This window comes from Camelina sativa, chromosome 17 (assembly GCF_030686135.1).
Source record: "Camelina sativa cultivar CO46 ecotype springtype chromosome 17, ASM3068613v1".
NCBI classification, from domain to species: Eukaryota; Viridiplantae; Streptophyta; class Magnoliopsida; order Brassicales; family Brassicaceae; genus Camelina; species Camelina sativa.
Window position 1 is genome coordinate 2,229,839 of NC_141896.1, and position 27,430 is coordinate 2,257,268.

A 27,430-nucleotide genomic window follows, 5' to 3' on the forward strand; every position below is an offset into this window, starting at 1 on the left:
CGTTTCTATATGGTCAAAGAGAGTGAGATTAGAGTTAAGAGTGTTTTGTTCTTATCCCCTATCCAACGATTACATGATCAATCATATAGAAATGTTAAATTCATTGAACCTTAAAACTGCAATGGAACCAAATGAAAATCAGATAGTAGAAGAATTATTTTTGCAGAAATGTTAATATATCTGGAATTCAAGATATAGTTAGTATATCTACAATTTCTATAAGCTATATAGTCCACGTTCCCAAGATATCTTCAAGGTTTGACTGGTTTATGATTTGTTTTTAATTTTATTTTTTTAGAAAGAAAGACCACAAAATATCTAAACCCTATATAAACTACTAAAAACGAGTCTTAACGTCGTTCACTTTTCAACCTTCAATCTCTCAAACGCAAAATCGGTCTTGTTCAAATGGCATCATCCACCGGCGAGAAAGGCCTCATCGTCAGTTTTGGCGAGATGCTCATTGACCTTGTCCCTACCGTATCCGGCGTCTCCCTCTCTGAATCCCCCGGATTTCTCAAAGCTCCCGGCGGTGCTCCTGCCAACGTTGCCATCGCCGTGTCACGTCTCGGAGGTCGCGCAGCCTTCGTAGGAAAGCTTGGTGACGATGATTTCGGTCACATGCTCGCCGGAATCTTGAGAAAGAACGGTGTTGCTGATCAGGGGATCAATTTCGACAAAGGAGCAAGAACTGCACTCGCTTTTGTGACTCTGCGTTCTGATGGAGAACGAGAGTTTATGTTTTACCGGAACCCTAGCGCCGATATGCTTCTTCGTCCAGACGAACTGAATCTTGAACTAATCAGATCCGTACGTAAATCTTTCTCTCTCTGTTTTCAAGATTTCAAGATTTTAACTCCTTTAGTTTCACGTGTAAATTTAACCCTTGTTGTATTTGTTTGTGCAGGCGAAAGTGTTTCACTATGGATCAATAAGTTTGATAACAGAGCCATGTAGGTCGGCTCACATGAAGGCAATGGAAGTGGCGAAAGAAGCCGGAGCTCTTTTGTCCTACGACCCAAACCTGAGGGAACCTCTTTGGCCATCCCCTGAAGAAGCTCGGACTCAGATCATGAGCATATGGGACAAGGCTGACATCATTAAGGTCAGTGACGTGGAGCTTGAGTTCTTGACCGAAAACAAAACGATGGATGACAAGACAGCGATGTCTCTATGGCATCCCAATCTGAAACTCTTGCTTGTTACTCTCGGCGAAAAGGGATGTACTTATTTCACAAAGGTATTAATAACATTGTTTTTTTGGTTTCTTGTTGATAAAGAATGGTTACTTATAAATAAAAAAACACAGTGTAGAAATTCCATGGAACTGTTGAAACTTTCCCTGTGGATGCGGTGGATACTACCGGAGCTGGTGATTCTTTCGTTGGTGCACTTCTGCACCAGATTGTTGATGATCAATCAGTACTCGAGGTGAGTACTCATCAATATTGAATGAATCTTCCTTCATTCATTGTTCGATCAAAATATGATTTACATGATTACCACTTTATTTCATTTTCTTAGGAGGAAGTGAGATTGAGGAAAGTTCTAAGATTTGCAAACGCTTGCGGAGCCATCACGACCACTAAAAAAGGAGCCATTCCAGCTCTTCCCTCAGATAGTGAAGCTCAATGCTTTCTTAAAGACAAAAAGAAACGTCAAACTTATCTCAAGTTCTCAAAATTATGTTGTACGGCTTCTCCTTGTCAATTGTGATTTTTTTGTAATGTGTTAAGACTTAAGAGACCATAGGAATTATTGACGTGTTCAATAATTGTTAGAGTGTTACCTTTTAATATAAAACAAAAAAAAATCATTTTATTTTCCTTTTTTGGTTCCGTCTCTCCTCTCTCTCCAATGGTTGTTTGATATAATTTTCTACAAAAATTTATGTTAATTTATTAAAAAGCTTTAAAATTAAAATTAATAAGAGAGATTATAATATTATTAATATTTATAAATATATTAACAACTCCAGAAAATTAATATTACTATGTTTTGAAAGTATATTTACTACAACCTTATAATGGTTAAATATATATCACTTAATATTAGATATTACTACAAAAAAATATATCACTCTTATGTCCATCAAAAGAATTAATCTAAAGAAAAACATCAAAAATTGCATCTTAGAAGAGAATGAACATAAACACTGAACTGAATTCAATATTAAAACTTGTAATTTTATACTATTATTTATGCTAAAGAGATGTGCTTTTTTGGTACACAAATGGCATCTCCATCAATGGGGCATCTCCATCAATGTAAAACAAAGTTGCTTAAAACACCAAGGGACAGACGCCTCCACTGATACAAAGTCCAATTTAGAAAATTTCTATTTTCTAAAGCATAAAATTTCCAAAATTATTATATACATGATTATGTTATTCTTCCGATTACTTTTTTTTTTCTTTTTCTTCCGATTAGCAATTTATGTTAACATACACCTTTTTACATCTCTAGGTTTATTGGTTTATGTATTTCAATTAATTTGAAAATTCTACTCAAAATCATGTACGTATTATTATATCACTGGTTATTTAAAAAAATTATCCAACGGTAGTGATGGTGAGATAGGAGCAGAGAAGCCTAACTTTCTCAAATTCCGTTTGATACACGGACCCACCTGACGAGGATCATAGCCATCGATCGGGTGGGGACAGGAAACCTCTTTATCTCCCAATATAACGATACAGGGACCACAGCTACCTCCTTCGAAGGCTTCTGCATTATTCAAGAAATCAAGACTTTAAACTGTAAAACAAAAACAAATTCAAAACATCGGATGGTACGTAGATTGAGACGATTAAAGCAACGAGAGAGAAACAGAGTAACACGCCGTATCAAACACTTGTGGATCAAATATATAGTAACTTTAATGAGTCGATGAATATCTAAGAACCATAAGGAGCGAGAAATTCACCTGAGAGAGATAAGTAGAGCTGGTTTGGTTTCGAAACCCCTAATTTAAAGATAAAATAAAATACCAACGCAGCAAATATGTATATTTGGCTACTCTTTCTTTCTAAAGCATCCAACGTACATAATTTTCGGAAATTATTTTATATCCATATTTATCATTAGATTAAGGATGTACCAGACTAGTTACTTCAATCGGTCCATTACTTAATTTTTGTATGGTGAAAAAAGAAACTAAATAGATAACGTACATATGAATTTTCTTTTATTTCTGTCAAAGAATGAGTGAGCAGATTCAAGAGTGTATTGTTCTTATCCGCTATCCAAATTTTTAATTTCCATGATTAACTTTATACAAGTCCAATTTTTTTTATCATAACCATATAGAAATGTTGAATTCAGTGAACGTTAAGATATATGATAACAAAAAAATTGTTTCAAAACCGTTTATAGAAAAAAAAAAAACACAATCTCTTACATGACTAGTAAGATCCATTGAACCCTAAAAGAAGTATTATCTACAATTACAGGAAAAACAATTGAAAATCATATTGAAGAATCTTTTGCAAAATTGTTTGAATGAATCTTCCTTCCTTCATTGTTCGATCAAAATATAATTTACATGATTACCGCTTTATTTCATTTTCTTAGGAGGAAGTGAGATTGAGGAAAGTTATGAGATTTGCAAACACTTGCGGAGCCATCACGACGACTAAAAAAGGAGCCATTCCAGCTCTTCCCTCAGATAGTGAAGCTCACAGCTTTCTTAAAGACAAAAAGAAACGTCAAAACTTATCTCAAGTTCTCAAAATTATGTTGTACGGCTTCTCCTTGTCAATTGTGATTTTTTTGTAATGTGTTAAGACTTAAGAGACCATAGGAGTTATTGACGTGTTCAATAATTGTTAGAGTGTTACCTTTTAATATAAAACAAAAAAAAATCATTTTATTTTCCTTCTTTGGTTCCGTCTCTCCTCTCTCTCTCCAATGGTTGTTTGATATAATTTTCTACAAAAATTTATGTTAGTTTATTAAAAAGCTTTAAAATTAAAATTAATAAGAGAGATTATAATATTATTAATATTTATAAATATATTAACAACTCCAGAAAATTAATATTACTATGTTTTGAAAGTATATTTACTACAACCTTATAATGGTTAAATATATATCACTTAATATTAAATATTACTACAAAAAAATATATCACTCTTATGTCCATCAAAAGAATTAATCTAAAGAAAAACATCAAAAATTTCATCTTAGAAGAGAATGAACATAAACAATGAACTGAATTCAAAATTAAAACTTGTAATTTTATACTATTATTTATGCTAAAGAGATGTGCTTTTTTGGTACACAAAGGGCATCTCCATCAATGGGGCATCTCCATCAATGTAAAACAAAGTTGCTTAAAACATATTGTAAAACAAAGTTGCTTAAAACAATTGAAAATCATATTGAAGAATCTTTTTTTTTTTTTTTTTTTTTTTTTTTTTTTTTTTTTATCATAACTCAGTTTGATCTGTGATGTTGCAGGATCCACAAGTTGTCACTGGATCCCATGACACGACCATTAAATTTTGGGACCTTCGATATGGTATGTCTTTATCATTCTAACCGTCTGCTTTGGACTTAAAAGCCATACTTATCCCTTCTCATTGTATAATCATTGGTGCAAGTGTATGGTTTCATTTGAATATTGCTGGATTATATTATATGCAGGCAAAACGATGGCAGCAGCACTAACACATCACAAGAAGTCTGTCCGAGCAATGACTCTCCATCCTAAAGAGTATGTATCGTTGCATGGCATCCACCTTGTCAGTCTTTCCAACAGCCGAGTCTTTAAGACGCTCATCCTAGTTTTCCTAATGTTCTCTCTTTGTTTGTAGGAATGCATTTGCTTCTGCATCAGCTGACAACATCAATAAATTTAGTCTCCCAAAGGAAGAGTTTTGCCACAACATGCTTTAAGTCTTTGCTGGATAGATATATACCATTTGTTGGGCATCTCTAGTGCTTTTTGAAATAAAAGAGTTTTCATATAAATTAAACAGTTTTATTTAGTTGATGTGTTTGAACAATGTTGTCTTTCTCCATGAAACAGGTCACAGCAGAAAACCATAATTAACTCTAATGGCTATGACGAGGATGGTGTAATGGTCAGTGGAGGATATTTATTTTATTACTGAATCTCTTTCATTTTCAACTAAAATTGATTCTATGTTCATTTAACGTAGTCAAGTTGGAGTCTTTGATGAAGAAGACCAAATAAGAAAGGTAATGGTAAGTTTTTTTTGTGAAGAACCTCATATGGGTTCAACCAACCACTGGAGGAGGAAAAAATTAAGAACTCTTAAAAATGTTTTTAAAGATTAAATTTTACAAAATTAATAACAAACATAGTGGTCAATGGACCATTGGAGATGATGGTCTTAGTATCTAAAATAACTATACTATTGACGTTCGTGATATATTTTGTTTGTTTTCATTACAGATCATGATCATTGATCGCGATCAGGTCGAAATGATAACCATTTAGCAAATATTTGACAATAAACGGTATTTAAATAAATTTGATGTTTTTTTAAAAAAAAGTATGGATTTTATGACTACTGTATGTTAAAATTGAATATTAGAGGGTTTAGGATTTGGTGTCATGTATTCTTCTTTCTTTTGGTTTTTCTTGTATGGCTCTTTTGGGCTTCTAACCTCTGCGAATGTATCAGATTATCCATAGGCCACAACTTACGGGCTTTAATTTAGGCCCACTAGTTTGGTGAATATATAGGGGGAGTACATCACACTTGTAGTAGAAACCCTACCGGATCGAGAACTTTGTCTCTGTGTCTGTGATTTGTTGAAGTTGATAGAATGGTTCAGATGAATGCGGAGCCTGAGTACGCGACAGCTAAAATAGCGGTGTGGTGGGACATGAAGGGCTGTCCGATTCCCCGCGAGGGTTATGATGCTCGTCGGGTCCGTCCGAGCATAGAAGGGGCGTTGAAGGAACTAGGCTACTCGGGTCCTGTCTCCATCACCGGGTATGGCGACCAAAGACAAACCCCTTATCACATCCTGAAAGGGCTCTCTTCCACCGGAGTCAGTCTTGCACACATCAATCCCGGTTAGTCCAATTGCTACATATCGATCTCTGAATTTAGGGGTTTAAAAATTTCAACAAATTCTAAGTCCCTTTTGCCTTTTGATTGACTGAAACAGAAAGCATATACTCACTCATGTATTCGAATATGCTGGAGTGGCGAGAAGATAATCCTCCTCCGGCTTCAATGATGCTCATATCCGACCAGTGGCGAGAAGTCTTCTCTTGGGATCTGGCCCGTCTACAACAGCAGACGAAATACGACTTTTTTCTGGTTTATCCATCAAGGACTCGCGCATGCTCGGCGCTGGCTACTTGGGGAGAGTGGACCTGGGAAAGCTTACTTGAGCCCAAAAGTGCACTTGTTGAGGACAACTGCAGTAGTGAATTACCTTCTGCCAAGTTTTATTGCAAATCGTGCTGTTTCGAGTGCCATACCCTGAAGGGTTTCAGGAATCATCTCTCGAGAAGAAAGCATGCTGTGCAAGTAAGCATCCCCTCCCTCTCTCTCTCTCTCTCTCTCTCTCGTGTACACTGTCCAACTATACTATTTGAGCTGTTTGTTTCCACTCGCAGGAGGTTATGAACCCTATACATCCAGATCTTGACGAAGTAACGAGGATGTGGGGAAAGAACTATGCTGCGAAGCCTGAATACGCGACAGCTCAAATAGCGGTGTGGTGGGACATGATAGACTGTCCGATTCCCGAGGGTTATGATCCTCGTCAAGTCCGTCGTAGTATGGAAGTGGCTTTCAAGAAACTAGGCTACTCTGGTCCTGTCTCCATCACTGCCTTCGGCGACCACAAACAAACCCCTGATCACATCCTGCGAGGGCTCTCTTCCACTGGAGTCGCTCTTGCACATACCACTCCCAGTTAAGTCCCTTTTGTTTATCCATCTCTCGAATTTTTAGGGGTTTAAAGTTTCAACTATCTCTACTGACGCATGCTTTCCTGTTACTGAAACAGAAATCCAATACAACCGCATCTTTGCAGATGTGATGACGTGGCAAGATCATAATCCTCCTCCGGCTACAATTATGATCATATCCTCCCCCGATGGTGTGGAGATGGTGTTCTCAGATTGTCTTGCCGAGGTACAACAACGGACGAAATACAACCTTTTTATGGCTTATTCATATAGGCCTTACAAAATGTCAGTCCTGCTCACTTCTGCAGAGTGGCTTTGGGAAAGCTTACTTGCAGGTGTTTTGTTTGTCCTCTCCTCATCACCCAGTAACGTTTTGAAACTAATTACGCTGTTTCTGAGCTGTTAGTTAATTTTTTTTTTTCCTTTTCCACTTGTTTCAGAGACACAAAGACGCGTTCTTCAGAAGTGCAGTTTGCTTCAGAAGTGCAGTGAAAGGGGTGAATGTACCAAAATGTTTTATTGCCAATACTGCTTTTGTGAGTGCGAAAGCCTTGAAAATTTCAGGAAGCATCTCTCAAGCGAAAAACATGCAAGCAACGTAAGCATCCTCTCCTCTGTATCATCAATACGTTGTCTAACCATTTGAGCAACAACCTCTTTAACCTTTTCCATTCGTTGTCAAGCAGGAGGGTGTTGATGTTCCTGGGAGTATTAGTTTGAACCGCTACTATCATAGGCTACATCTCAAGGCAAGTTTTTCTTAATGATAATTATAGATTTTCAACCAAGAAAAACATCAGATTTCTTATAAAATGATCATGTTGCGTATACTATACGTATATATCTTGTAGGCCAAAGTACTAGAAAGTTTTCCAAAGACCGTACGTACGAGGAAAGCATACCGGACTGGATTTGGTCATCTTCATAATCATTTGCGTCTTACTTATCGTTGAGCTCGACGTAGGCCTTGAATATTTCAAACGTGCAAGAAAGAGTGGTTGTGAATTACTCGAGTGATAAGTCCTGGAAGCTCGTTTCGGTTTGTTTGTTTAAAATACTGGTTATATATATTTAAACAAAAAGTAAGTTAATCCTATTTTTCACTGACATCATTCTACAAGTTAAAAAAAACAATGGCTAAAACCCTTCTTAGGAAATGTAACGTGCAGAGGAAAAATGGGTTATGAGGGGACCTTGCACTTTGACCAACCCATCCAATGAGAACAACCAAATCAAAGGATGAAAGAGGAAAGTTGTCATGAATAAACATTACTCAAAGTGCTATATAGTACGAACAAGACCAAACAGTCAACATTCAGTTGACTCACTCGTCACAAACTTGTTACTCATCTCTCCATAGTTACCGGTTTCGCCCAGAAGCCAAACGGTCTTGTAAAAACCATGATCATGAATTCACAAGCCAACCCGATGAAAAGCAAGATCGATATCTGATGTTGTACTTCATCCTTATCCTGCATAAGCATTATTCTATTAGGAAGTTGCTATACATAATGTGCACCTGACATTCACAATAGCAGAAACTACAACCTATTTATTAAGTCCGATACGTAGCACGAGAGACATCTGCCCAATCAACCTATTTATTGACCCTTTCATGTTTCCTCTTTCAAAGTCTGTCACGTATGTGTATACAACTTGTGTCTGCATGTGTGTAATTAAGATATTTTGTTCGTTTCTTCCCGGTTTTTAGACAATACGATGCATTTGTTTTTAATGACATATCTATACCATATGCTATTTTAACGTAATTTAATAATTTATATTCTTTCGTAGGGGAATAATGTGTATCTGAAACAAAATTAAACGTAAGATACAACTATCACTATTTCACATCCAACGAAAAAAAAACGCTTATAAGCATATCCATTGATGCATCTTAAACAAAGTTGCTTAACACATATTTTTATTATTAATTATGAAAAAGTTAAACTTAGAACTTCTTGACATATGGGTCAACTGAAAGTTGTTAAATTTGGGGTTCTTAAAAAAATTAATTATAAATATTATATATTCTAAAAAAACTTAAAAATAATATGTTTCATAAATATTTAAACAAACATGACATTAAAGTATATTACAAATAGATTACAAAACGATTGGTTTGTGCCAAATTTTTCCCGTATATTCTCAACCAAAATGTTTTCATGTCGATTTTGATTTCCTTGTCGGTTTTGTTTGTATCACTCTTATGTCCATCAAAAGAATTAATGTGAAGAAAAACATCAAAAGTTGTATCTACGAAAATAATGAACTGAATCCCTTCTAAAGGATTAGTTTGATAGTGTATCCTAGTTTTTATAAGTAATTTGAAGTTTACACTAAATTATTCAAGTATTGGAAAATATCTTAATTAATATACAAAATGAATTTTTAACCCTTAATTAACAATTAAGATTTAAAAAACAACAACAAATAAATAAATAATTTTTTTATAAATACTTGTAATTTTAAAATGAATTTCAGATAATAATGAATTTATTTACTATAGATAATATTAACTACTAACTAAATTTATGAAATCAAAATAAGATTAACTAGAATTTATTTTTCTGGATTTAAGTGTTAGATTTTAGATAATATTAGTTTAAATATAGAATTAAAAATTGTTTAAGTTAGTTACATATTTAATTATAAAATTACAAACAAGCAAATTTAAATAATTATATATTTCAGCGATATAATAAAAATTATTTAAATTTGATTTGGTTTTTTAAATATTTATTCCACTATATATTTTAGATTAAATACAAATTTTACTTAAATATATATATAGTTCACTATTATTTTAGTTTAACTTGAAATTTTGAAGAAATATATACTATTTATTTTAATAAGATTTGAATATAAGTTAAATAATTTCAATTATTTATTAAAACTTATTAATTTAAAAATAATAATCAAAAATAGTCATTTTTTAAAAAAAAACAACAGTTCAAAAAGTCGACAATGTAAGAAATCAATTAAGAGAAAAATAAGTCCACTCTTTCAATATAAGTCAGCGAAAAAAAATCACACAAATAAAATAGAAATCGACAGTTCAAAACATCAATCATTAATAAACCAACATAAAATTAAAGAAGTCTACTAAGACTAAACAAATCAACGAAAAAATATAAATCAACAAACAAAAAAATAAGTCAACAGTATCAAAAGTCGACTATACAAAAAAACCAACCAAATAAAAAAAAAGTCAATAGTTTTTAAACAAGTCGATAGAAAGTAAACTAAACGACAAAATTAATTTAAATCAACAGTTTAAAATATCAGCTTTATTAAATTATTAATAAGTCAGCCTAGAATGTAGTAAGTCTACCATGAATAAAAAAAATCAACAAAAAATAAATATAAATCAATGAACAAAAAAATAAGTCAAAGTTTAGAAGATTGAGTATGTTATAAATCGACTAGATATAATATAAGTCAACTATTGTAAGATAAGTCGATGGGAAAGATAACTAACTAAATATAAGTAGGAAAACAAATCTATAGTTTCAAAAGATCGACTTTAGAGATAATCAACATTGAATGAAATAAGTATTAGACTTAATATTTTACTTATTTCAACATTGAATGAAATATCAAAATATTAAGTATTTAGACTTAATATGAAGTATTATATATAAGTATAACTTAATATGAAAAATGTCCCTTCTGAATTAAGATTTGTAATATTATACTATATTTGTGTTAAAACAGATGCACTTTTTTTGTACACTAAAGATACAACTTGTTGTAGACATTTAATGCTCTATTAATATTTTGTTGTGTTTGTTTTTTCGTATTTGTGTTTTTATAATCGATTTTTGTCTTCAATTGTTTACATAGTGAATTGTATATTTACCAACTGATTATGCATTTGTTTTTATATAATAAAAATAGAAGGAAGCAATTACGTCAATTCAAATTAAGAAAAAGTGAAGAGATTAACGTGTAGTCATCCTAATTTATTTTCCATATTTTTATTTTAACTACTATTTTGTAAATCCTCATTAACTCTCGCTATATTTATTTTGTAAATCGTCATTTAACTCTCTAGATAAGAAACACAGGGAGCCACAACCACAACATTGACAACCTCGTCCACGTATCTGTCCATGGGTACATAGGAATTGGGGGTATAAAAGAGCGGAAGCTGTGGAAAAGGGGTCAAAATTTGAGTCAAAAATAGTTAAAGACATTCACAAAACTTGGCTTAGGATGCTTGCTTACCCTGGATTTATGTTTTTCACTAAAGAGATTCTTGATGAAATTGTCGAAGCATGGCCAGTAATATCCTCGCACACAGCGCAAACCCAAGAGGCAGATTCAACCGTTTTAGTGCACGTATCCTCATCAAGTGGCCTAGAATGGAAAAACCAATGTTAGTTAAGTTCAGCAACACATATTAAACAAGACACACAAAGAGAGAGAGGAGGAACACACACCTAACAGAAGAAAGTTTTCCCAGAGGGACTTTGCATTGGTGGAGGCGTCAAAAAGAAACATTGTGTTATCCATAGGCATCAAAAAGAAACATTGTGTTATATCCATCTTCTTTTAAGAGGCTCAGCATGTCATGATTTTGGACATTCTTAATTTTGTACTCCTCTTTTAATAATATTAAGGTTACTACTATATGCCGCCTCATATAAATTAATTAGAGTAATTTGTCTAGGGTCAAGATGGTAAAATCTGTACATATTATTCCGATTACCTTTTTTCCGATTACCAATTTATGTTAACATACAGTAAAACCTCTATAAATTAATAAACACTATAAATTAATAAATTTTGTTGGTCCCAAGTCTGGCCAGTGTAAAAAATAACAAAACTTGATAAGATAATAAGATAATATTTTTTTTGAAATCTCCATGTAAAATATGGTCCCAATAATATCGTAAATTAATAATCATGTAAATTTACACACACACACACATATATATATATATATATATATATAATGCATGATTCTCCTAAAATTCATATTTATAAAACAATTGTTGTGTTGTATTTTCAAATTATAATTATATAAAATACTTTATAACATGTCATAGCTCATAGCTAAGTTTTTTTAAAGTTTTCAATTTTTAGATATGCATTATTTTGATAGTTTGATAGACTATTGAAATACGACAAATTAAATTTTCATAAATTTGAATTGATGTATGTCATGTGTATCAGTGAATTTGTCTATAGTATTTGTAATTTCTTTTCAATAATGTTTTTTAAGACATTACAAATTCAATTTCTAAACCATAAAATTTACAACATCTAAAAGTCTAATCTTATTTTGCTAAATTTTTCTCAATTCATAATTTTTTAAAAAAATAAAATAAAATAAAATATAACTATAAATTAATAATTATTCATTTACATTATGAAATGATAATTATTAATTTATAGATAAATTAATATCACTATAAATTAATAAAATTTCATGGTCCCATCATTATTAATTTATAGAGGTTTTTCTGTACTTTACATCTCTAGGTTTATTGGTTTATGTATTTCAATTAATTTGAAAATTCGACTCAAAATCATGAATTATTATTGGTTTATGTATTTCAATTAATTTGAATGGTGAGATAGGAGCAGAGAAGCCTAACTTCCTCAAATTCAGTTTTGATACACGGACCCACCTGACGAGGATCATAGCCATCGATCGGGGGACAGGAAACCTCTTTTATGTCCCAATATAACGATACAGGGACCACAGCTACCTCCTTCGAAGGCTTCTCCATTATTCAAGAAATCAAGACTTCGAACCGTAAAACAAAATAAAATTCAAAACATCGGAGGGTACGTAGATTGAGACGGTTAAAGCAACAAGAGAGAAACAGAGTAACACGGCCGTATCAGACACTTGTGGATCAAATACTGTATATAGTAACTTTAATGAGTCGATGAATATCTAAGAAACTTAGAACCATAAGGAGCGAGATATTCACCTGAGAGAGCTAAGCAGAGCTGGTTTGGTTTCGAAATCCCTAATTCAAAGAGAATATAAATTACCAACGCCGCAAATATGTAAAGCATCCAACGTACATAATTTTCGGAAATTATTTTATATCCATATTTATCATTAGATTAAGGATGTACCAGACTAGTTACTTCAATCGGTCCATTAATAGAGTTATTTAAGTTGTGTATGGTGAAAAAAGAAAATAAACTTTATACAGAACTTTTTATCATAACCATATAGATATGAATTTTACTTTATTTCTGTCAAAGAATGAGTGAGTAGATTCAAGAGTGTTTTGTTCTTATCCTCCAAATTTTTTTTATTTCCATGGTTAACTTTATACAGAACTTTTTATCATAACAATATAGAAATGTTGAATTCAGTGAACCTTAAGATATATGATAAAATAAAATAAAAATTTGTTTCACCATTTATATTTAGAAAAACAAAAAAACACAATTTCTTACATCCATTGAACCCTAAAAGAAGTATTGACTACAATTGAAAATCATATAGAAGAATCTTTTGCAAAAAAGTTAAGAAATCTGAAATTTAAGGTATAGTATATATGCAATTTCTATAAAACTAATATATTTTAAAGTTAAAACTAATATATTTTAAAGTTAAATCATATCTTCAAGGATTAATTATGCTTTTGCTTTTTTCCAAGATTATTATGTGAAGAAATGACCTCAAAACAATATATTATAAACCCTGTCTTCACTCTCTTTGAACCTTATATAAACTACTCCAACCTTCGTTCACTTTTCATTCTCTCTATCGTTTTCATTTTCCGATCTTTTGAACGCAAACTCGATCTTGTTCAGATGACTTCATCCACCGTCGATAAAGGTCTCATCGTCAGCTTCGGTGAGATGCTCATTGACTTCGTCCCTACCGAATCCGGCGTCTCCCTCTCCGAATCTCAAGGGTTTCTCAAAGCCCCCGGCGGTGCTCCTGCCAACGTGGCCATCGCGGTTTCGCGTCTCGGAGGTCGTGCCGCATTCGTAGGTAAACTCGGTGACGATGAGTTTGGCCATATGCTTGCCGAAATCTTGAGGAAGAACGGTGTCGCTGATCAGGGGATCAATTTCGACAAAGGAGCAAGAACTGCACTCGCCTTCGTGACTCTGCGTTCTGACGGAGAACGAGAGTTTATGTTCTACCGGAACCCCAGCGCCGATATGCTTCTCCGTCCAGACGAGCTCAATCTTGAACTAATCAGATCCGTACGTAAAAATCTTTCTCTCTGTTTTCAAGATTTCAAGATTGTACGTATTTGGTGGTTTAGTGATTTTTGTTATTTGTTTGTGCAATGTGCAGGCGAAAGTGTTCCACTATGGATCAATAAGTTTGATAACGGAGCCATGTAGGTCAGCTCACATGAAGGCAATGGAAGTGGCGAAAGAAGCCGGAGCTCTTCTTTCGTATGACCCCAACTTGAGGGAACCTCTATGGCCATCACCTGAGGAAGCTCGGACTCAGATCATGAGTATCTGGGACAAGGCTGATGTCATTAAGGTCAGTGACGTGGAGCTTGAGTTCTTGACTGGTAACAAAACGATCGATGATGAGACAGCTATGTCTCTGTGGCATCCCAATCTGAAGCTTTTGCTTGTTACTCTCGGCGAAAAGGGATGTCGTTATTACACTAAGGTAATGTAACGCAAAAGTTTATGTTTCATTCATCATCATCATGACCATGGTGTGTGCTTTTCATTGATGTTCTCTTGTACACTTGCAACAAAATGGTTTGTAGGGTTTCCATGGATCTGTTGAAACTTTTCATGTGGACGCGGTGGATACTACCGGGGCTGGTGATTCTTTCGTTGGTGCGCTTCTAAACCAGATTGTTGATGATCAATCTGTATTTGAGGTAATGAATCTCATTGATCTTGTGTATACTATTCAATTGCGTGGATCTTGCTCAGTCGATCAAATTTAATTTATGATGTCGTTTTCTTAGGAGGAAGAGAGATTGAGACAAGTGCTGAGATTTGCAAACGCTTGTGGAGCCATCACAACGACTAAAAAAGGAGCCATTCCAGCTCTTCCTTCAGACTGTGAAGCTCTCAGCTTTCTTAAAGGACAAGTAGACTAGAAGCGTAAAACCTATTTTCTTTAGTCCGCAATTCTCCTTGTCCATTGTAATTTTGTGTGTTTTCGATTCTTGCTGATGTTTCTGATTTGCGGTAAAAAGGATCCCAAAGTTTTTCTTCTTTTGTTAGCTCTTTGTCTCTTCTTCAATCTATTGAATAAAACAGAATTGTGGTGTCTTATGTCACAACTCACAAGGTCTATAAAAAGCGGAGTAGTAAACATGAAGAAACGAAAAACCTAAGAAAAACAGAGCAGACACATATAGATTCGCGTTTTTTTTTTGCATCAAGCATAAAGCATTTACCGTGTTCAAGAGGTATGAACAAACTCAACACACAGGCATCTCAGAGATTTGGACAAAAACGAAAAAAGAAATATGTGATAAGCTCTCTCAACATATCTTACACGACTTAAAAGACAAAACTATAGGTATGACATTTAAACTCCATACATTGATACATCATCCTTATGCAGATAGGTTTCTTGTTTTTGTTTCTTCTTATTACACAGAAGAATGTCTACACATAGTTTACATATAATAGCTCTTTAGCCAAGATCAGGAACAATGAAGTGCTCCTCATCATCATCATCATCATCTCTGATCTCAAACCTCGGCTTCTTGTTGGGAACATTCGACTTCATGGGTTTGTATGAATGAACATGACCTAAATGCGAAACAGAAAGCTCAGGAACTTCAGCTGCAGGAAGAGCCTCCTGATTAATCTGATCACCAAAGAATCCCATATCTGAAAACCAGTCTAACTCCCCGGCCCCAAGATCAAGCTGTCCTTTCTACTCAATTTCAAACAATAAGAAGTCAATATCAAACTTGCTGCCAAAAAACAAAAGTGAGAAGGATTCTAACATGAGTGTATCTCAATCTCATGTCTACCTTATCAGTGGAATCAATATCAGAGAAGTGGAAGAAATCGTCAACAGCCCACGGAAGCTGAGTAGCAGAAGAAGATTGTTGCTGCTGCTGCTGGCTTGGGGTTTTAGCAGGAACCTGATTAGCTTTCTGTTGGTTGTTGGAAGGCTCAGATTGATTCTTCTCTATCTCTTTAGTGCAACTAGTTGAGGTGAGAGCTACTTTGATCCCAGTGGCTAAGAACCTCTGGTGATTAGCAGATCGAGAATTAGCAACGTGGATGGACTCATCGCAATCCCTGCAAAGCAGAGCTCTATCCTCTACACAGAAAATGAAAGCTGCCTTCTCCTGCAGGTCATAACAGCATAACGAATGAGCAAACCCTAGTCTTTCTTAAACAACAAGGCAAACATACAAAATCTGCTGCAGTTTCTTCTACAACATGTATAAAAATCACAACTTTATAACCAAACTAACGAATCTATCAAATCTTTGACGAGATCTAATCAATGAAAACCTTGAGAAAGAGAGATCTATGATGTGACTTACTTGGCAGATATCGCAACGAGGGAATTTGGTAGAGAGAGAGTTGAGATGAAGGCGTTGATGCTTGCTAGCGAGTTTGTTAGCAGCGTGAATCTCGATGTCGCATTTAGGGCAGAGAGCAGCTTCGTCGGCGCAACATATCACCGTCGCCGGAGCTTTCTCACACACATCACACTGTATCTTCATCTTCAAATATAGGACCAAAAAAAAACAGAGGTTTTTAATTGATACTAGGGGAAGCAATCAGAATCAGAAACAGAATGATTAAAACAGAGGATGTTTATTTTGCTTGTCTGGCACTTCTAAGAGTAGCTAAACAGAAGATTAGGTTTTGAGAAAAGGCTATGAGAAATGGCTACAGAAATGGAGATGCAACAAGTTGGTTGGTGAGCAAATGGTTGAGAATGAATGAATGAAAAGAGAGAAGAGAGAAGAAGAAGATAAGGAGGGGATTTGATGAATCTCTGAAAATCTGCTTCTGCGTATCAAAAGGAAACACTCTGCTTCTTCCAGCAAGGTCCCGTGGGTCCCACGCTTCTTCTGTGGCTCTCCTTCGTCCTCTCTCCTTCTAGATATTATTTTTGTATATATATATTCACCACTTGCTTTTGCTTTTTATAATTATGTCAGCAGAGAGATTTTTGGATTTGTTTACTTTGTTCTCCTCACCAGTCAAATTAGTTCGACTAGACTTTTCTTTTAACTTTTTAATCTCCGTTTTGCGAGTTGTTGCCTCGAATTTCAAGTTTACTGAACTTTCTAATAAGAATACAAAGAAAGATTATTACATAAAAATGGGCTTTCATCATGGAGTAAAGAGAGTTGGGTTTCAATCAAATCATCAGTGTGAGCGTTTGGACAAAAGTGAGACTCTCTCTCAGAAGTGGAATACAACACGACGACTACACGTAATCTGGATATGGACATGTGAATTTATTCTTTGTAATGACATGTTGTGTAATATATACCATTCGATCAGATATTTTTCCTTCTTCTTTCGATATTTTTGCTGCTTTTCTCAATCATGAAAACGATTACAAATATACTGGCAATGGCACGCGTAATGTTAAAAGCCTGTTCTAGAAAGAAAAAAAATGATCCGCACTCTAAGAAGAAAATTTTGACATGGTTTGGTCACATGAATTGGATTATCCATACTAGTAAAAACCAATCTATACACACATTTGCAGTTTTGGTCAGAGTTAAGAATTCTTTTTAGTTTTGCTTTTCTTTGGTAATAAAATCGAAGAAATTCAAAGAATTGTTGAAGCTTTACTCCCAAAAAAACATCTACAGCTTCTGTACATGTTCATCCTTGTGGATATCCCCATGAGAACTAGTATTGTTCATGTTTGCTGTATCTTGATTAAGCAGATTAGAGAATCCATTACCAATCGATTTCCACCAGCTAGACCGCTCTAAGGTAGTTTGATCCTCATTACTGGACAGTTCAATAGACCTGGCTGACTCAGTCTGCAGCTCAGAGAATCTCACAGCTCCTAATAGCTGTTCTGGAAGCTCTGAGTCGGTCTGACTCTCAATAAGGAAGGCAAGATCAACTGTCAATGTTGTAATATAACCAAAGGCGAGGTGAACAATGGCACTAGCGACCATTGACGAACCGATATCAACATCAACCTCCACAAAATTGTCCCCTGTAACATATTTGCAAGACAGTGCACGTCCAATCACACAGATAGCTTGCTCTCCAACAGCTTTTCTTACAATCCAAGGGCCTTTGACAATGTTTGCAATCAGTTTTAGCCTCGATTTCTTGAACCCATCATCTCCTTTAAGAAACCGATCCATCAGGGATCCTTCAAGTATAGGCTCAGTGGTAACAAAGTAAGCCACAGCACTGTAGTTATCTTTGTGAGGAAGCTGGAGATTGAATGCCCAGACAAAAGGCTTAGTAGTTCCATTCGTTTGAGTCTTCTCCTCATCGATAAGTTTCCTGATACGGCTGCTGGGATAACTAAGGATCTCGGAAAGCTTGTTAGGACCTTTGATCCAATCAAAACCAAGAGGCTTAAGAAGGAAATCACCAGCAGGTATTTTAGCTTTGTCAGAGAAATAGTTTGGTCCTCTAACCATAAAGGTGTCAGGAGATGGCGTAGTCCAACCGTTATTGCAGTTATCTGGGTTAAGACATGGAACAGCTCCTTCTGATTTCACTCTTTTAATCCATTCTGGCTCAGTTTCTCAACCTACAGAGCCAGCCATATCTTTGTAACAAAACCTGCAAAGCACAAAACTTATAAACCCTTGAGTAATCCAATGGATTCTAAATAGACAAAATTGGTCAAAGAAACAAGAATGGGAGCAATGTGTTGGTGGTAACTTGAGGTTCAATTCAAAAACTACACAAAAACTAGAATCAAATTAGTAAATTGGTTCAAATTACTTGGCTGGTTATGAGTAAATCAAAATTCAACACATGAATCTGTGATTTCGTAGAAACCCTAAGACCTTAATGATCTTAAATAACATAAGAAAGACAAAAACACAGGGGCATAGTTAATTGAATTCAACATTCAATCATCATCTACAACACCAAGGTAGAACAAGGAATTGACGAAAGAGGGAAAATAAGTTATTTTGATCTAAAAGAAACAGAGCAATCGAAGCGAACCCCAGAAAAAAACGAAAACAAGTATTAGGAGATTCATACGAGGAATATTCCACAATATAATAAGGAAAAGGACAAGGAGCGTAACTATAAACCTTATCAGCAGTAGTCGAAGAAGACAAGGAGGATCCTCCAAAAACCCTAATCAAGAGATTGAAAAGTTCTCAAAAGAAAAAGAAGAAGAAGAAGAAGAAGATTAATCCTGTATTACGGAGTATCTTTGTGAGCTGTTTATATTATTAATTTTGTTTTGGGATTATTAAGGCTTTTGAAACAGAGAGAAGAAGCTGTGATTAGAGAGATCCTAAATTCTTCGCTAGCGTAACGCTTTTTGTTCATATCTTATTATTATCTCCTTTATTAATATAAACTCCAACTGGAAATTATTATAATTTATTAAAATAAACTTTTTTTTTCCTCTCATATTTAAAATTAAACTTTATCAACTGGATTTAACAAAATTTATAATTATTTTTTATGAATACTCTAAAAATAAAACTAAAATTTTTTCCTCTCCAATCAAGTAATATTTTAAAAAAGGAAATTAATGTTAGCTTTTACTACTTCTTTTTATCCTTCTATTAAAAAGAAAAGAAATGGAAAAAATCCAAATTACATTACTTTAATATAAATTTAAAATATATTATTAATATATTTTATTCTCCTCGCACATCGTAAGTATTATTTATTTTATTATTCGGCGCCTCTCTCCGGTCATACGCCTCCACCGAATTGGCCAATCTCAACCTCGCTTCTTCCTCTCCGGCGTCGGCAAATCATAATTTTTTACTTCTCTCACCGTCCGTCGAGTGGAGCATTTACACTGACATGGATCCTCGTCAATTCGAACACTCCGTAAGTTATTTTATTCTCTCTGCGTTTAACATGTCCCCTCGAGATTTCAGAAATTCGAATAACTAACCCTGCTCCTGCGCGCTTGATCATTTACCGCTTTCTCATTCGATTCGATTGGGTTATTATCGGATTATTTCTCTAGGTTTTTGCATTGCTACTTATCCTCTTGTGTATTTGGTCGCTCTTCGTAGATCCTCCCCTAGTCTTCTCAAACTTCAAAAACATGAATGCCTTAGTTTGAATTTTTTTTAGGTTTACAAATTGAACCAAATTTTATAGTTTCACTAGAATTGCTATGTCATATCTTCAAGCTGTGTGTATTATTACTACTGTTAGCCTCTCTAAAGGATTGTCTATGTTGACCAGGTTGTGGATGACAAAGATATTCACAGCATTGTAATGTCATATCTTCTGCACAACTGCTTCAACGAAACTGCAGACTCTCTTGCTTCTTGTACTGGTGTTAAACTACCTGCTGATGATCGTGATAATATCCAGCGAAGAAAACGTCTGTTCAACTTTTTATTTTTTACCCTGTTGTTAAGACGAATGCTTACTATGCACTCTTCTTGTCTGTGTATATGGTTTTGTTATTTCAGAAATCATACATTTTGTACTTGAGATGAAGGCATTGAAGGCTGTTGAACTAACTGAACAGTTAGCAAAAGACTTGCTTGAGAAAAACAAGGATTTGCACTTTGATCTTCTACGCCTTCATTTTGTGGAGCTAGTCTGTGCTCGGAAATGGTGAGAAATTTTTTATGATTGCTTTTCCGTTGAGGAATCAGGTTTCTTAGTTCCCTTGAAATCTTGAAAGTGGTTCTCTCCATGTGCAGTAATGAAGCTATTGAATTTGCTAAGACAATATTGGCTCCTTTTGGGACGGTCCAAAAATATGTAGAAAAGCTTGAAGTAAGTCTGAAATCTTGTTTGAAACCCCTATCATTCATATCTGTCTTGATGTATTGGCATTCTACGTTTTCTTATGTTCTTCCAATTGATGGGAGACTTGTTCTTGTTTCTTCCTGCGGCAGGACGCAATGGCATTGCTGGCTTATGATGACCCTGAGAAATCCCCACTGTTCCATCTCTTGAGCTCTGAATACCGACAACAGGTTGCCGATGATCTCAACCGCACAATTCTTGGTCAGTTCCTTTTTTTTTATTCTCCAATAAATTCTCTAGCCTCCTGTGACCTTTACAAATTGCAAGTTTTAACTCATTCTTCACATCGTCTAGAACACACAAACCAGCCAAGCTATACACCAATGGAAAGGATCATACAACATGTGACAGTTGTGAGACAATACTTGACTGAGGAGAATGGCAAAGTAATCATAATATTTCAGTACTTTACCTGTCTATCTATTACGGTGTAGAAACACCCTAGGAATAGTATGTGCCTGTGTTAATACGCTATTTCATGTCTTATGATAGGATGCGTTTCCTCCATTCTCTTTGAAGGATTCTCTCAAAGGCTAAGATTGGAGGAACTCTCCAAAGTTTGCTAGGAGGAGGATATGCTAAGCATTGTCATGTAAATACCAAAAGGCTTGCCCATCTCCATTTATTGAATCTGTCTTCATCTCCAGCAAACATGGAGACAAGGTTAGTCTTCCATGGCCACAGGAGAGCGTTCCGGTTTGCTGTTGCAGGATATCAATACGTGAAGGGCAGTATCTGTTTGGTTTGGTTTAGTTCTCTATCGGGAAATTGTTTCCTTAACTTTTGTGCGAGTTTGGTCGATTAATCTGTGATTCAAATCCTCGAAAACAATATTTAACTTTGTAACTATCGTTTATGTTTTGATGAAGAACACCACAATTCAAGATTCTTTGCAGACAAATAACAATCTTAAAGCGAAGACCAAATTAAACTTCGCAAATAATCAAAATGAACAAAAGCGAAAGAATTTGAATATGATTAAAGACTACAAACTTGGACTACCCCCAGTTCTAACCGAATTACCAAATCCAAGAACTTTTCAAGAGCTTAGAGGATCATACAAAGAAAACAATGACTTCCCTAACAACTTCTAAACACGCAACTTCTAAGCTGTCTTGTTTTTAACTCTAGAATGCAGTAAATCCCAAATCCATGAGCCCGCAATGAGAAAGGAGATATTTCAAGAGTAACTTGCTAAATTGGACACTAACACAGTCTACACTCAGTCTTTTGTCGAGGCAGCCTCAAGATCAGGCGATGGCACACTCTCTTTCTGACCTGAAGAAGGCATGGGCCTTCTTAGCTCTGAGGCCCCGCTTTGTTGTTCCTGTTGTTGAAGCCTCTGCTGCTGCTGCTGAAGCTGATACAGTTGCTGCTGCTGAAACTGAAATTGATGCTGCTGCTGTTGTTGTTGCTGCTGATGTTGTTGCTGCTGCTGTTTTTGTGACTGGATCTGGAGCTGCTGGAACTGTTGTGCAGCTAAGACGGTGTGCATCGACTGATTATTGGGATAAAATTGCTGGTTTGGTCCAAAAGAACCATAGTTCATCATTGATGCACCGTTTGATGTACCTTGCCCCGTCAATACCTTAAGATGCTGGACTTCCTCCTTCAGTGCCTCATTTAATGCTGTCAAATAGAGAAAGACGACCAATCAGGTCAGCTATTCACAACAGTTAGCAAGGAAACATGATAAGAATTATCAGTCTGTATGTAAGTGTTTGTGAGGAAGATCCTCACCATCCTGTAGGTGAACCTGTTGCTCCATTGTTTGTACTCGTATTTTAAGCTCATTGTTTTCAACATTCATGCCATTTGTATCTCTCTGAACAGAAGGAAGAAAAGAGAACAAGATTAGCTCTACAATATGTTATCAAACGTCATATAGCCTAGAGTTATATTTGGTCAGCAGGACCCCAAAACACTAATTTACCCAACCTGTAAGAGAGTCAACTGGGCTGAGAGAGACGTCGCCTCTGTTTGTAAAGTCTGTACTTTCCTCTCGAGCTCTGCAATGTATCTCATCTTCCTCTCTTTTGACCTTGCTGCAGACTGCCTGTTTGCCCAGATCCTGTCAAATGATAAATAGGTCATGCATCTTCTCCAACAAAGAAGCAAACATACACAAATGAAAGATAAAAGATCTGTCTTCGGTAAAATAAAGGAAAATTGCATAGAGCTATCAGCAAGGAAGGTCCAACAATCTCAGCAAAATTTCATAGAGAACTTAAACTGATACGGCACTTTGAAACAGATGGAGAAACTTAATGAAACTTGTTCCTTCCTTGTCGAGAAACTTAGAACTATATAGAGCTTCTTATAATCAGCAAATATAGAAGGAAATAAAAAATGTACCTCTTAGCACGTTTTGGATCAATGAGAGCAAGCTCAGAAAGTTTAGCAGCAGAGATGGCTTTCTTAGAGTCAACTCCAGACACATCTTCATTCAGCATCTCAGGCTTGATACTTGTTGAACCGTCCATCGATTGGCTATGTTGGTGCCTGATTCTCGGTCTTTCACTAGAGCTACCAGGCGTACTCTGAAGGTTAGAAGTGGAGCCTCCTCCTAATTCATTCCTCCAAGCAGGTTCAGATGGCTCACCCATTTGAGAAGTAGAAGTAGCAGAAGAATTGAATTTATCCATATCAAGATACATATACATTAAGTCCTCATCAGTATCATCAGAGAAAGAAGGTCCATCAGCAGCAGCACCAACAACACCAAGATCACTATCAAAGCTCAAGTCATCAGGGAGAGTAAGAATCTCTGAATGAGCTCGGCGATGGCCTAGATTCTTAGGTGGATTATCCGGCATTCGGCTTATATCATGGCTGAACCGGTTAGTAGCATCTGAACTGCTGGTGCTCCCAGTTGGAGTCAAGTGAGGAGGAGGAAACGATGATTCAGCTTTCATTGTAAAGCTAGTTGCATTTGGTGAAAACGTTGAGTAACGACCTGATGGGGGAGGTAAACCTCCACTAGGTGGTGCTGGAGATTTCTCCTTATCCATTCCAAGAACTTAGACCTTAAAACCCTACTAATCTGCATAACCATCATTTTCAATTATATTGTATACTATCACAGATTAAGTCTTAAAGCTATCACAATTCACACGCTTTATCTCAGCCCTAAATCAAAACAAACCCTAGATAATTCACACACGCTAAAGAGAAACCCTAAAAAAGATTGAAAGATAGGATCTTTTCAGGAACTTACAGAGATCTAGTAGTGAGCAGCCTCCAGAAACCAAAGGAGCAGAATGGTCGAAAGAGAGATGGAAGAAACCAAAGAAAAGGTAAAAAAAGAGGAATTATCTTGGAAAATTCTCAAAATCTGTGAGAAAAGATGGCTAATTAGGAGCAGAGACGGAGAAAACACAGAGAGATCCTACGAGAGAGGAGGAAGAAGAAGAAGAACATTCATTCTCTCTCCATTAAAGGATTCGTGGAAGGAACTAGTGTGCATCAGAAGATTTGCGAAGTGACGTCGTATTGACTTCATCGGTCTGGTGGAATTTACAAGTGTGTGTGTGTGTGTGTGTACAAACTTTTTTACTGCTTTGGTCGGAATTTGGGTTATAATCGCCTGCTTTAGCGTGTTGCTATGAGTGATGTTACTGACCGTTGGATTGGATCAATAAGATGATCAGACGTCTGGTTCGTGATGAAGATGCAGAAAGACGAATTGGTTTCGTCAAATTTGGTTCTCGTGGTTGTTAATTTTTGGTTGGACCGTCGAGTGCTGCGTATTTTATATTTATTAAAAATTTGATAACTTTCTAATTATTTTATTAGGATAATTACTAACCAAGAAGTTGAAACCATGTGATATTGTTTTCCATGGCTTACGTATGATGTCTTTCAATCATTTGAAATATAAAAGACATATATATATATAGTTTATTAAGAGATAAAATAGTTTGAACTTTGAAGAGTCATGCTTACATATATAGAGTTATTTTTTTTACATGCAAAAAATTATTAATATAAAGAAAAAATAAAAGCATACATATCAAGCCATCAATAACAAAGAAGAAGATGAAGCATATCAACTATAATAATGCAGCCATATATCTAAGAAGATATTTAAGAGCACATGACGACGATGCATGAGTTGTATATGGTTCATATTATAAAAACAAGCCGATGTTTTTATTTTCGATTCATATCTCAATGTCTATTATGCAGGATGATGTGATTTGTTTGAGACTTTGAGTCGAACTCTAATTGGAAAGATCATAAATATGGACCGTTAACTACTTGATTAATAAATAAAAAAACTAATAACTAGTATTTTAAACTTAGTTTTGACTTTTGATCCAGTATTATAGTTAATGTGCCATACATGGACAAGAACATCTATTCAGATGGTGTCAAAATAACTAATTGTTGCTGTTAGTTCCTGAATGAGGAGGATGGATTGATAAAATGGTCTGATGTTCTTTCAAAATAAGTTGGAGTGGGCTTTATCAGTTATGGGCTAGTTTAGAGCGAAAAGGATCATACACAAACACAACATGATCATCTTCTCTCACCCATCGGCAATTGAATGGGCGCATTTACTCTTCTCTCAACTACTTTCCTCTGGCCATACTTCATTTCATTTCCTAACTACGGAATACAATAGTTTTCATTACGTATATATTAGTAATTTCAGCTCTGTAATTTTTTAGCAAATTCCTTACCCCAAAAATATCATTTTCGACAATGTGAGTAGGGTTGGGCAAACTATTTATCAGATATATATATATATATATATATATATATATATATATGTTTCCATATTCAATATGAAATATTCGTATATTCGTAATGATTATGATTCAAAACAAAACGTATAACATATATAGCAATGTATATATATAGAAAAAAAAAAAATATATATATATATATATATATATATATATAACATATATAGCAGTGTATGTTTAAAACAGAGCATATCACAACTCTGATTCATATGTTCATATCTGCTTTTTAAAAACAAATAAATAAAATTTAAGTATACTGTAGCTAATAGGAATAGAGCAGATCACGAATACTATTTTTTTTTATTCAGAATGTCTCTATACGCCTTACCTTTGTGTATATTCTGATTCATATGTTCATATCTGCTTGTGTATATTCTCACGTGATCTTGTTGCCTCTATAACTCTATTTTATTATACAATATCACATGTTAAGCCTTATTAGAATACGCATATAATAAAAATTATGGAAATTTTCAATTAACCTATATCGCATTTAAAAAGACAAGAACGAGATTTAAAAAAAGAAAAGATAAATTAGAAAATGGATATTTACTTCGATCCAAAGAGAATTGGTTTTCAAAAAAGAAATGTGAACTGGCTGGAGGTCCCCTGTTCTAGCTAGAAGAAACCATTTTGGGTCATTTCCTTATTAACCCATTAAAATTATATAGGAGAGTACTGTAGTTTTCTATAAAGATGGGTCTTATCTTACATTTTTAGGGTTTGGTATCGTCCTGAATTGTAACGGGTGGCTTGCCTTTTTTTACTTGGATAATTAATTAGTGTACTAACCGTACCTATAGATTGCTTTCGTACCTTCAATAATTCTAAATACTTACTATATTCTGCTTGACGGGGATGTATAAGTATAGAGTCTAGTGTTTGCTCGTGCTGCGGTGCATATCGGGTTTATTTGTCTGTAGCTCATTTTATCTTTTGTTCATATGTTTGTATAGTTATAGAAGTGTTTGTTTCCGTGGTAGATAAAGCACGTAGAGAAAAGTAACATCAGCTTCTCAATTATTGGCGTAAAACATGTTTTCGATTGTTTCTATGGAGAAGATTTATATTATACTACTAGACATTTTTAATTTATATACTGTATCTACTTGAAAACACATTAAAAGGTGTATGCTCACCTCACATATTTGATATTTTCTATGGCTCTTTTCAAGTGTATCTCCCTTTTTTTTTTACTTAAATCAGGTGTCAGTAATCTAATACTAGTTGGTTAATGTGTTCAGACATTAGGATTTTTCGAACAAGGGAACGACAACTGATAGGGTCTGATCCTTGTTCTTCATTGGATCAGTGTTTTTGTCATAAAAACTATCTTTGAATTCTTTTCATTTTCGCGAGAAGAAAATGATGATAGAATATCATGGTTTTTATTATTATTTGCATGATATATAATTTCTATTTTATTTCTGTAGTCCAGTAAAACAGAATCAGAGATTCAGAGGAGGTTCGAATCGATGGCGAGGCATGGCCTTGAATGAAGGCAAAACAGAGAGAACCGGACTGGACACCTACCCATATCAGATTGTCATTATATAAAATCCCAGAAATAGAGGAAAACCTCATAGAGATCTGTGATTCTTCATTTACTTTTTATGTTATAACCTAAGAGAATAGGTTAATTTTTTTTAAAAAATGGTGTTTCTTAAACTTATGGTAAAAGACTAAAAGGTAAAGAAACAATGGGTCGACCCCTTGTGGTTTTTGCAGGTGCATCATTGACTTTTTTGGCCCCAAATCTAATTAATGTCTTTTGTAGTTATGGTGCTGAATCTACCACACTGTGTGGCTTGTGGGTACTCCTAAAATCCTTAGATCCTTTATATCTACAAAATAATTCTATTGCCTGGCTGTA

At 34.9% G+C, this 27,430-nt stretch overlaps 7 protein-coding genes across 39 annotated transcripts; 4 read left to right on the forward strand and 3 right to left on the reverse strand.

Annotated features, from left to right (window-relative positions):
• Window positions 1-361: 361 nt before the first annotated feature.
• On the forward strand, window positions 362-1,826 carry LOC104754755 (putative fructokinase-3). 2 transcript variants are annotated; one of them, XM_087496133.1, is made up of 4 exons: window positions 362-810; window positions 908-1,240; window positions 1,310-1,431; window positions 1,525-1,826. In XM_087496133.1, exons 1-4 carry the CDS (start codon window positions 409-411, stop codon window positions 1,532-1,534), a joined length of 867 nt encoding a protein of 288 aa, XP_087352259.1. In that variant the 5' UTR covers window positions 362-408; the 3' UTR covers window positions 1,535-1,826. The 2 variants fall into 2 exon arrangements, with proteins under 2 accessions (XP_087352259.1, XP_010475323.2); XM_010477021.2 differs by having other exon boundaries at window positions 373-810; window positions 1,315-1,431.
• Window positions 1,827-4,398: 2,572 nt separating this feature from the next.
• On the forward strand, window positions 4,399-8,667 carry LOC104754756 (uncharacterized). 31 transcript variants are annotated; one of them, XM_087494993.1, is made up of 13 exons: window positions 4,403-4,522; window positions 4,648-4,717; window positions 4,818-4,927; window positions 5,033-5,087; window positions 5,171-5,205; window positions 5,423-5,487; window positions 5,655-6,052; window positions 6,148-6,515; window positions 6,605-6,905; window positions 7,000-7,236; window positions 7,342-7,499; window positions 7,588-7,650; window positions 7,753-8,008. In XM_087494993.1, exons 7-13 carry the CDS (start codon window positions 5,800-5,802, stop codon window positions 7,852-7,854), a joined length of 1,482 nt encoding a protein of 493 aa, XP_087351119.1. In that variant the 5' UTR covers window positions 4,403-4,522; window positions 4,648-4,717; window positions 4,818-4,927; window positions 5,033-5,087; window positions 5,171-5,205; window positions 5,423-5,487; window positions 5,655-5,799; the 3' UTR covers window positions 7,855-8,008. The 31 variants fall into 31 exon arrangements, 23 of the variants coding, with proteins under 23 accessions (XP_087351109.1, XP_087351119.1, XP_087351113.1 ...); XR_015586671.1 differs by lacking the exon at window positions 5,423-5,487 and adding an exon at window positions 8,071-8,667 and having other exon boundaries at window positions 4,818-5,087; window positions 5,166-5,205; window positions 7,753-7,983; XM_087494987.1 differs by having other exon boundaries at window positions 4,818-5,087; window positions 5,166-5,205.
• A 4,815-nt stretch (window positions 8,668-13,482) lies between these two features.
• LOC104754759 (putative fructokinase-2) lies at window positions 13,483-15,150 on the forward strand. Its single transcript, XM_010477024.3, has 4 exons — window positions 13,483-14,092; window positions 14,187-14,519; window positions 14,623-14,739; window positions 14,830-15,150. The coding sequence occupies exons 1-4, from the start codon at window positions 13,550-13,552 to the stop codon at window positions 14,962-14,964; spliced, it is 1,128 nt and encodes a 375-aa protein (XP_010475326.2). The 5' UTR covers window positions 13,483-13,549; the 3' UTR covers window positions 14,965-15,150.
• A 228-nt stretch (window positions 15,151-15,378) lies between these two features.
• LOC104754757 (B-box zinc finger protein 24) lies at window positions 15,379-17,141 on the reverse strand. Its single transcript, XM_010477023.3, has 3 exons — window positions 16,381-17,141; window positions 15,856-16,179; window positions 15,379-15,755 (listed from the first exon to the last, which is right to left on the reverse strand). The coding sequence occupies exons 1-3, from the start codon at window positions 16,561-16,563 to the stop codon at window positions 15,510-15,512; spliced, it is 753 nt and encodes a 250-aa protein (XP_010475325.1). The 5' UTR covers window positions 16,564-17,141; the 3' UTR covers window positions 15,379-15,509.
• A 362-nt stretch (window positions 17,142-17,503) lies between these two features.
• Window positions 17,504-19,373, reverse strand: LOC104754760 (protein ENHANCED DISEASE RESISTANCE 2-like). Of its 2 annotated transcripts, none has more exons than XM_087495006.1 (2): window positions 19,102-19,373; window positions 17,504-18,616 (listed from the first exon to the last, which is right to left on the reverse strand). In XM_087495006.1, the coding sequence occupies exon 2, from the start codon at window positions 18,469-18,471 to the stop codon at window positions 17,668-17,670; it is 804 nt and encodes a 267-aa protein (XP_087351132.1). In that variant the 5' UTR covers window positions 18,472-18,616; window positions 19,102-19,373; the 3' UTR covers window positions 17,504-17,667. The 2 variants fall into 2 exon arrangements, with proteins under 2 accessions (XP_087351132.1, XP_087351133.1); XM_087495007.1 differs by having other exon boundaries at window positions 19,095-19,343.
• Window positions 19,374-19,620: 247 nt separating this feature from the next.
• On the forward strand, window positions 19,621-21,694 carry LOC104754761 (uncharacterized). Its single transcript, XM_010477025.3, has 7 exons — window positions 19,621-19,861; window positions 20,228-20,369; window positions 20,461-20,608; window positions 20,698-20,773; window positions 20,896-21,007; window positions 21,101-21,192; window positions 21,299-21,694. Exons 1-7 carry the CDS (start codon window positions 19,835-19,837, stop codon window positions 21,341-21,343), a joined length of 642 nt encoding a protein of 213 aa, XP_010475327.1. The 5' UTR covers window positions 19,621-19,834; the 3' UTR covers window positions 21,344-21,694.
• A 1-nt stretch (window position 21,695) lies between these two features.
• On the reverse strand, window positions 21,696-24,348 carry LOC104754762 (putative transcription factor PosF21). Its single transcript, XM_010477026.3, has 5 exons — window positions 24,024-24,348; window positions 23,162-23,849; window positions 22,745-22,877; window positions 22,547-22,631; window positions 21,696-22,435 (listed from the first exon to the last, which is right to left on the reverse strand). Exons 2-5 carry the CDS (start codon window positions 23,815-23,817, stop codon window positions 22,029-22,031), a joined length of 1,281 nt encoding a protein of 426 aa, XP_010475328.1. The 5' UTR covers window positions 23,818-23,849; window positions 24,024-24,348; the 3' UTR covers window positions 21,696-22,028.
• Between the last annotated feature and the right edge of the window lie 3,082 nt (window positions 24,349-27,430).

Excerpts from the sequence above, each read along its gene's own strand:
- LOC104754759 (XM_010477024.3), top strand. The coding sequence starts at position 13,550 with ATGACCTCAAAACAATATATTATAAACCCTGTCTTCACTCTCTTTGAA. Across the intron at positions 14,520-14,622 it reads GATGTCGTTATTACACTAAG|GGTTTCCATGGATCTGTTGA; the intron begins GTAATGTAACGC and ends AATGGTTTGTAG. Across the intron at positions 14,740-14,829 it reads ATGATCAATCTGTATTTGAG|GAGGAAGAGAGATTGAGACA; the intron begins GTAATGAATCTC and ends TCGTTTTCTTAG.
- LOC104754756 (XM_087494983.1), top strand. The coding sequence starts at position 5,800 with ATGGTTCAGATGAATGCGGAGCCTGAGTACGCGACAGCTAAAATAGCG. Across the intron at positions 7,500-7,587 it reads GCGAAAAACATGCAAGCAAC|GAGGGTGTTGATGTTCCTGG; the intron begins GTAAGCATCCTC and ends GTTGTCAAGCAG. Across the intron at positions 7,651-7,752 it reads ATCATAGGCTACATCTCAAG|GCCAAAGTACTAGAAAGTTT; the intron begins GCAAGTTTTTCT and ends TATATCTTGTAG.
- LOC104754757 (XM_010477023.3), bottom strand. The coding sequence starts at position 16,563 with ATGAAGATACAGTGTGATGTGTGTGAGAAAGCTCCGGCGACGGTGATA. Across the intron at positions 16,180-16,380 it reads CTCGTTGCGATATCTGCCAA|GAGAAGGCAGCTTTCATTTT; the intron begins GTAAGTCACATC and ends TATGACCTGCAG. Across the intron at positions 15,756-15,855 it reads ATATTGATTCCACTGATAAG|AAAGGACAGCTTGATCTTGG; the intron begins GTAGACATGAGA and ends GAAATTGAGTAG.
- LOC104754755 (XM_010477021.2), top strand. The coding sequence starts at position 409 with ATGGCATCATCCACCGGCGAGAAAGGCCTCATCGTCAGTTTTGGCGAG. Across the intron at positions 811-907 it reads ATCTTGAACTAATCAGATCC|GCGAAAGTGTTTCACTATGG; the intron begins GTACGTAAATCT and ends TTGTTTGTGCAG. Across the intron at positions 1,241-1,314 it reads GATGTACTTATTTCACAAAG|AAATTCCATGGAACTGTTGA; the intron begins GTATTAATAACA and ends AACACAGTGTAG.
- LOC104754762 (XM_010477026.3), bottom strand. The coding sequence starts at position 23,817 with ATGGATAAGGAGAAATCTCCAGCACCACCTAGTGGAGGTTTACCTCCC. Across the intron at positions 22,878-23,161 it reads GATCCAAAACGTGCTAAGAG|GATCTGGGCAAACAGGCAGT; the intron begins GTACATTTTTTA and ends ATCATTTGACAG. Across the intron at positions 22,436-22,546 it reads ACAGGTTCACCTACAGGATG|CATTAAATGAGGCACTGAAG; the intron begins GTGAGGATCTTC and ends TCTATTTGACAG.
- LOC104754761 (XM_010477025.3), top strand. The coding sequence starts at position 19,835 with ATGGATCCTCGTCAATTCGAACACTCC. Across the intron at positions 20,609-20,697 it reads CTAGTCTGTGCTCGGAAATG|TAATGAAGCTATTGAATTTG; the intron begins GTGAGAAATTTT and ends CTCCATGTGCAG. Across the intron at positions 21,193-21,298 it reads TGACTGAGGAGAATGGCAAA|GATGCGTTTCCTCCATTCTC; the intron begins GTAATCATAATA and ends GTCTTATGATAG.
- LOC104754760 (XM_087495006.1), bottom strand. The coding sequence starts at position 18,471 with ATGGTTAGAGGACCAAACTATTTCTCTGACAAAGCTAAAATACCTGCT.